General features: G+C 55.9%; 4 protein-coding genes across 4 annotated transcripts in view; 3 read left to right on the forward strand and 1 right to left on the reverse strand.

The window, feature by feature from the left end:
• The first annotated feature begins 557 nt into the window (after window positions 1-557).
• On the forward strand, window positions 558-1,756 carry LY79DRAFT_272336 (uncharacterized protein). Its single transcript, XM_060552034.1, has 2 exons — window positions 558-1,275; window positions 1,404-1,756. Exons 1-2 carry the CDS (start codon window positions 778-780, stop codon window positions 1,620-1,622), a joined length of 717 nt encoding a protein of 238 aa, XP_060412391.1. The 5' UTR covers window positions 558-777; the 3' UTR covers window positions 1,623-1,756.
• A 61-nt stretch (window positions 1,757-1,817) lies between these two features.
• LY79DRAFT_558943 (transaldolase) lies at window positions 1,818-3,382 on the forward strand. Its single transcript, XM_060558218.1, has 4 exons — window positions 1,818-1,960; window positions 2,155-2,438; window positions 2,502-2,885; window positions 2,957-3,382. Exons 1-4 carry the CDS (start codon window positions 1,891-1,893, stop codon window positions 3,191-3,193), a joined length of 975 nt encoding a protein of 324 aa, XP_060412392.1. The 5' UTR covers window positions 1,818-1,890; the 3' UTR covers window positions 3,194-3,382.
• A 583-nt stretch (window positions 3,383-3,965) lies between these two features.
• On the reverse strand, window positions 3,966-5,360 carry LY79DRAFT_518931 (calcineurin-like phosphoesterase; the record flags this gene model as incomplete). The annotated part of the gene is made up of 1 exon (XM_060555080.1): window positions 3,966-5,360. The coding sequence occupies one exon, from the start codon at window positions 5,358-5,360 to the stop codon at window positions 3,966-3,968; it is 1,395 nt and encodes a 464-aa protein (XP_060412393.1).
• A 1,682-nt stretch (window positions 5,361-7,042) lies between these two features.
• Window positions 7,043-7,648, forward strand: part of LY79DRAFT_558949 (uncharacterized protein) — a 1,566-nt gene continuing 960 nt past the window's right edge. Inside the window, exon 1 of the mRNA XM_060558219.1 lies at window positions 7,043-7,648. This exon is cut by the window's right edge and continues 960 nt beyond it. Coding sequence (XP_060412394.1) covers window positions 7,495-7,648 — 154 coding nt within the window. The 5' untranslated portion in view covers window positions 7,043-7,494.

The following is a 7,648-nucleotide window of genomic DNA, read 5'->3' on the forward strand; positions in this document are numbered from 1 at the left end:
AGTGCTGCTGTACAGGCTCTCTCTCAGGGCTTTCATTTTCTCACGATAACGGGACTCGTTCCCTGCCAGCGCGGGGTTGGGGGGGAATAATACCTAGCAAATGCCGCCCAGAGATAACGGTAAAAAAGGCCATGGCAAAGCGGCAATTCAAGCGGCTCGCGGATCTGACGGATAAATGGCGATTGGGGATTCCGGCACGAGAGCTTTTGGGCCAATGGCTAGCGATGGCGAGCACGTGGTGAAAGGCGAGAAGCACGAATGGTCTCTCTCTCTCTCTCTCTCTTCTTTTTTTTTCTTTTTCTTTTTCTTTTTCTATTTGCTCCCCCGCGGGCTTTAGAGGGAGCTGAGTAATAGCCGAGCGTGCGGGTTTCGCGATGCTGTGTTCTTTCCTGATTCGGTCACTAGGTCACTTTCGGGTGAGTGAAGAACAGGCTGCATATATATGAGAAAGGCCTAGTCTCGAGCAAGGGGCGATGAGTAAACCCAAGGCTCATTCCCGAGCCGGGATGGACGGATGAACGGATAGGTAGTTACGGCGTTTGACGGCGTCGGCGGTAGGTTTCGATGACCACGGGGCTCAACATTCGTTCTCGTGCATCGCCTATCACCGAAATACAGTGAGGGACTGATGCTGCTCGAGTCGGGCCTTTCTCATCCCACTTGGTCGCTTGGCCGGCGGAATTCCTCGCTTCTTCAGCCGTGTGCCTTGTTTTGTTTTGTTTTTTCTCCTTGCATTTCTTGTATGAGCGATTCAAGCAACTCGGGTAGAGATACAGTATGGACAAATCCCATGGCGACTCGCGATTGCATGGCTCCGGTTTGGTGTTTTATTATGGGGACGTTACGTCGACCTTGGCCCGTGAGCGGCCTCTCCCAGGCATGGGCGATGCCACACGTACTGTAGGTGGGATTAAATCATCGAGCGATTTTCTAGGGGACCCGAAACACCCGGCCACTTGGACCCAGCAGACAAAATATATTCGACAGGGTCTTGCGACAAGGGCGGATCTTCATCGACCCTTCTTGAGATCAAGGAAAGTTGAGGCCTTTCAGCGACCCTCTGCTATTTCCAAACGGCGCATCAACGAGGCGGTAGGTAGGTCGAGGGGGGAGGGCCCACGGGTGTCCACGGAACACTGGGGATATGACGCCGATTCTGGGTCATGGAGGGGCGAAAGGTCGGTGGTGGAGGGGGGGAGGGGTCCCTACATCCCTCCCCTCGACATAGCTAGTCTAGCACCAGCTAGAAAGCAAAGGCGAAGGTACGGAGTACAGGTAGGTAGGTAGCCTTACTCACGATAGCCGCGACCGTCGACGTAATACCCCGCCAAACGGTAGGCTACTGCGTGACGGTGGGCTTGTCGTTTGGTGTTGCTCGTGTTGTTTCATTGACATGAGCGCAGCACAGCACAGCACAGCACGGCACGGGACGGCATATGAGAGCATTGCGTAGCAGAGTAGGATCACAAGATAAACCAACAGCCTGCCGAAAAAGGTGTCTTCGAGGAAGACGGGTGATCAGCATTCTGGAAGGCCGTTACGTCTATTCATGTATCCAATATCAGTTTAAATGGGGGGGGTATATCCTGGCGGTTTTGCAGTATTTTACTCCTGTACAGTAAGTACAGTATACAGATACGCAGCAACCGCCCCCCTAGTGTGGGTCTAGAAAGTGTCAGTGAGGTGAGGGACAAATGCTACCCCTCGTCCCCGGTGCGGTGCGCTCCTCCCTCAACAAAGATCCCAAACTACTTCTATAACCTCACGTCCGCTTTTTTTCTCTCACCTATTACTTTCCTCTTCCTCTCTCTTCCTCTCTCTCTCTCTCCAAGTCAAACTCTTCTTGATACCACACACCCAACCGCCACCATTCATCCATCATCAAACAAAATGTCTACCTCTCTCGACCAGCTCAAGGCCACCGGCACTGTCGTTGTCAGCGACTCTGGCGACTTTGCCTGTCAGTACACCCCGCCTCTGCTAGCCCATTGACCCCCCTCCCCCCAAAATGTCTCACATTATGTTGCTGCTGTCTCGTGTGATGGGACGTCTCGCCACCGCCGTACCCCAATCCATCACGAACAATTGACGATGGAGAATCCCATCATGTTGCCGACGACGACTTGGACAGAAAGCTAACATGCTACTTTGCAGCCATCGCCAAGTACAAGCCCCAGGATGCCACCACCAACCCCTCCCTCATCCTCGCCGCTTCCAAGAAGCCCGAGTACGCCAAGCTGATTGACGAGGCCGTCGCCTACGCCAAGAAGAAGGGCGGCTCCGTCGACGAGCAGGTCGACGCTGCCCTCGACTCCCTCCTCGTCGAGTTCGGCAAGGAGATCCTCAAGGTCGTTCCCGGCAAGGTCTCCACCGAGGTCGACGCCCGCTTCTCCTTCGACACCAAGGCCTCCGTCGACAAGGCCCTGCACATCATTGACGTGCGTCTGCCCCCGGTCCCCTCGTCGAATTGCTTGCTGAGATATTGACAAACCCACCTGCAGCTGTACAAGGAGCAGGGCATCTCCAAGGACCGTGTCCTCATCAAGATCGCCTCCACCTGGGAGGGTATCAAGGCCGCTGAGATCCTCCAGCGTGACCATGGCATCAACACTAACCTGACCCTTATGTTCTCCATTACCCAGGCCATCGCCGCCGCCGAGGCCGGTGCCTACCTCATCTCCCCCTTCGTCGGCCGCATTCTCGACTGGTACAAGGCTGCCCACAAGAAGGAGTACACCAAGGAGGAGGACCCCGGTGTCAAGTCCGTCCAGACCATCTTCAACTACTACAAGAAGTTCGGCTACAAGACCATCGTCATGGGTGCCTCTTTCCGCAACACTGGCGAGATCACCGAGCTTGCCGGCTGCGACTACCTCACCATCTCTGTATGTCCTACCCCCTCCCGGTCCCTGAACCCTCCACTTGCTGGCTGGCACACCACTAACAACCTACCCAGCCCAACCTGCTCGAGGAGCTCCTCAACTCCGACGCCCCCGTCCCCAAGAAGCTCGACTCCGCCGCGGCCCAGAGTCTCGACATCCAGAAGAAGTCGTACATCAACGACGAGCCCCTCTTCCGCTTCGACTTCAACGAGGAGCAGATGGCCGTCGAGAAGCTCCGCGAGGGTATCTCCAAGTTCGCTGCCGACGCTGTCACCCTCAAGGACATCATCAAGGCCAAGGTCCAGGCATAAATCGTCTGTAACGGGATATGGGAATGAGGGCGTTAGGCATGTGTGTGGAGGATATATCATGATGTGAGAATGACTTAATGAGATGGAAATAAAAAAGAACACAATTCCCATTATACGCGCACAGCACTTGAGAAGTGAAAGTGAGACGTTATGCCAGAGAACTCTCCTTTTTTTTTTTTTTTTCTTTCTTTTTTTTTCTTCTTCTCTCTCTCTCTCTCTTGGAAGGAGGCAAAAGAATTACAAAAGATCAGACTGCTTTTGGTAGTATCAATCACATGGAATCGGCCTCCCAAAACCCCATCGCTCATCGGTTTACAACAGTGTGCATGTCTACCAACTCGAGATGTCACAATGATGATATTATGCTTTATTATAGTAGCTACTGTACAAACGGGGTAGTTGCTTCCGCCTGGTTCGTGGCAACTGACTGGGTTTATACGAATGCAGCGCAACGCCCAGCCGTCGCCGATACGGTCGTCGACGGGTTGCTGTTGAGGTTGGTTGTATCTTTTGTCTGTCTTCTAGACACGACACGACTGAGGGCACTTTTCATCGACCCAAGTCGTTCTGTTCTTTTCTTATTAATTAATTTTTTTTTAACTTTTTTGGCTTACACTTCCGTGCTCTTTCTTTTTTTTCTCCGGAAAACACAGATCGCCCCGTTCTTGTGGCTTTTTGCAAGTAGGGTATATATCATGAGCCCATTTCAACGCTCTGGCATGGGGGCAGGTAAAAAAAAAGCAAAGGGAAAAAAAAAATTGCAGCTTCGACTCTATAATTGGTCTTCCTGCTTCTTGCTCTTCTTGTGCTTCCTGCCCTTCCTCTTCTTCTTCTTGCCCTCATCCCCGGCGCACGAGACGCTCCGGACGACGTGCGTGACGCCCTCGGCCGTGGCCTCGATGACGAGGGCGCTCAGCTCGCCGCCGTTGACGCAGCCCGAGTCGAGGCCGAACGTGTACTGGCCGACGCGGAGCCCCCTCTTAGAGTCGTGGCCGTAGGCGACGGCCGTGCGGGGGCTCGCCTCGGGCAGGGCGCGCTGGTGGGCGTCCCAGGCCTTGGGCCAGCTGCTCGCGCCGTCGTGGCGGTCGGTGGGGATGGCGGGCTCCCGGTCGCCGGGGCGGCGGCGCCGCTCGTGCTCGCGCTCGACCATGGTCTCGGTGACGGGGCCGACGGCGAGGAGGGACGCGGCGTTGTATGACTTGCGGGCGTCCTCGAGGGCGCGCTTGGCCTCCTGCCGGCGGAGTTCCTCGCGCGGGTAGACGAGGCCGCGCATGTTCATGACGGCCCAGGGGTCCTGCCGGGCCAGGGGCACGCCGGGGACGAGGCCGGCGTGGACGACGACGAGGTCGCCGAGCCCCTCAACGGTGCCGGCCTCGAGTATCACGGGGAGGGAAGCGAGCCAGGCGAGATGCTTGCGGGAGAGGCCGCGGGCGGTGGCACGCTCTTCAGAGTCGCCGTGCGAGAAGATGGCGGGCTCGAGGTCGTCTTGTTCGGGTTCCTCGGGGGCGTCGTCGTCGTCTTCTTCGTCATCGTTGTCGTCGACTTCGGCGGCGGTTGCAGACTTGGGCTCGTCCTTCGGTTCTTCCGCTTTGGGTTGGCCCTCTGTCTCTTCGGCCTTCGTGATGATGGGGTTCCCGTGAGCGTCCTCGTCGGCGACGTGGGTATTCTGCATGCTCCTGTGGGCCAGCAGCACGCGGTCCTCGTGGTTGCCGCGGACGGCGGAGGCGCCGAGACGCATAGCGAGGTCGACGACGCCGGGCGAGTCGGGCCCCTTGTTGATCATGTCGCCGGCCAGGACGAGGTGGTCGCCGGCGGCGGTGGCGAAGCGGAGCTCGTCGAGGAGGCGTTCGAGCGAGGCGCGCATGCCGTGGACGTCGCCGACGATGACAAGGCGGCGGCCCGGGTGGGCACGCGAGGGGCGGTGGCGCTCGGGGAGAGAGGCGATGTGGACCGACAGGTCGGCGAAGCCCGGGCGGGCGTTCAAGCCGTAGGACATGGGGGCGTCGGCGGGGGAGCGTCGCGGGGCCGGGACGTCTCTGGCGGGGGAGGAGCGGCTGGCAGAGAAGTCGAGGGAAGAGGCGATGCGGGTGGCGGCGAGGAAGATGGTGGTGAGGATAAAGAGGGTGCCGATGCAGACCGCACTGCGGCGCAGGGCGGCGAACGTCATTGCAACGACTGTACCGGGGCCGGGCGTGCTTCCGTGGGATGTACGGTTGATCTCTCGATGGACGGACACGAGAGAGTCAAGTCCCTTTTCTCTTTCTGCGGCGTCGACCTTGGAGGTTTTGGGACTCCTCGCGTAACGATTGCCCAACCTGGTCGCCACTGATATGGTTTATCGAGTCGACGGATCCCGACGAGTGTGTCCTGCTGAATCCTTTCCTGATTGAGGTTAGTGTCAGCCAGTCCAAGCTCAGCCGTCGGTAACTTTCGTCTTGGAGACGGGCAGGGCGAGGAGGTTCGCGCGCGGATCGACTTCCGAGTCCCGACGTTTGGGTCGAAAGGTTGAGATGAGACGACGGGTCGGGACGTAGAGTTTGTCGGTGGCCGCCAGAAACTTTCGAGAAGTTCCACGGGCTGCAAGAGGGAGGCGAAAAAAAAGTGTAGATGGGTCGGCAGTATGGATAAGAAGTCTCGGTTTCTCTTATCACAATCGCTTAAAAGGGGGGTGGATATCGTCGTGAAGGGGTCTGATCGGAGGGGACGGTACGTCATCCAAAAAGGTGCTTAGGGGGATGTTTATGTGAAGACTCTGACCAAAAGACGACTTCGTTTCTAGGTACTCAGGTGTCGTCGCCCGTGCCGTTGAGAAACAGAGGATATGGAGAAAGGGGGGGGAGGAAATCAAAGCACGAGACGAGAAACAACAAAAGGAAGACCAAGACCTCCAAGGCCTCCAAGACGGAAAACGGGATGGGAAAGCGGGAGGATGGATGGCTTTTTCGCCAAGTGACCTGGCTGGGAAAGTCGGCACGCGACCCCGGCGAGTTTCCCGCTGGGCGGCTCTTTTAAGGTATTACCTCGCCCACCCGGTCCCATCAGCGACGTCATGGTTGTACAAACATGACTGTGTGTACGTATGCGTATGCGGCCCGCTGCGCCGTGTAGCGGAAAGGTTCACCATGCGATTCTTGTGGTGTTTGCCTGTCACCAGATGATGTGCTTCCTCTACCGGTAACCGTACATTCCCTCGCATTCTGCTAGGCGGGTTTCTCAGTGATAGGCCGAGACACACTTCACACTACCTTATCCGAATACGGGTTAGCAAGGCTGAGTCTGCAGTGTATCTGTAGTGTGTACTGCCTCTGCAGGCAGGTCTTTCAGTTGCAGGTCAGCATGATGCGACATGCCGCATGCGTCTATTTAGGTGCCACCATCATGATTGAGATTTATAGCCGTCAGAAGGACACTTCCATAGACACTGGCCTTTACACTGTAAAAATAAGAAAAGTAGTTATTCAAGAAACAAAAGAAAAAAGAGAACAAAAAAAACTACACGCTGTTGGCAAAGATATGAACTCACTTCGGTCCGAACAAAAAGCAGAACCCAGTGGGCGGCGGCCCGGGGTGGAGATCAAACCATCAGACTGCGGGCACTCCACAGAACTTTGAAGGTTTCGGTTACCGTGCCATTAGGCCACCTAGGAAACACAATGAACTGATACACAGTTACTAGCACTCATTCCAAGTCCATCTACGGAGTACTCCGTACTCTATCCGTACATAAGGCCTTATCTTGTGCACGGATCAGGCACGTCCACACGTGATCCTGCGGATTGATGACTCATCTAATCATCCATTCTTCCACGGACTCATAGGTAATATCAAAGACACTTTACTACCTATCCGCCCTTCAATTGTCGGACTCAAGTACATAACTGAGACAACCTTCTCGTGCCCATTTGTGTTTGAGAGGCCACTCCGTTTCATAACTGTAGTGGCCATCAGGTCTGAGAAGACGCGAGTGATGGCACTATCAGAGAACGAGCACCAGCAAGGCCTTTTTCTATGTTCTGCATTGCTTGGTCCGTTTGAAGTCTCGGCCACGACTCGGTCCATTCAAAGGTAACAAACAGCGTGAGAGCCTCAAAGGCTACGTACGGGTGGCCCCGTCACTTGGACCATGACAACCACCAAACAATCATGCCTTTGACCTCAGTTGAAGATGGCCGTCGAGGTTTGGCAACCGAATACAATGGCTTGTATAATATGATGCTCTTCGACGTCCACCATCTTGAGCTACTAACAGTCGCTTCCACCACAACTCGTCCTCAGCCTCTCAACCACCCTGACGAACCAAGATGATCAAGACCCTTGTCCTCGCTGTGATCGGCCCTCACGGAGCCGGCAAGACCTCCTTCATCCACTCCGTAACAGACTGCGAGCCCGTAACTCTGCCTCAAAGCCCTGCTCTCATCGAAGACGGCCACATCCGGTACGAACCTCCCGGCGTTC

The sequence above is a fragment of the Colletotrichum navitas genome (assembly GCF_030913465.1).
Source record: "Colletotrichum navitas strain CBS 125086 chromosome Unknown LY79scaffold_45, whole genome shotgun sequence".
NCBI lineage: Eukaryota > Fungi > Ascomycota > Sordariomycetes > Glomerellales > Glomerellaceae > Colletotrichum > Colletotrichum navitas.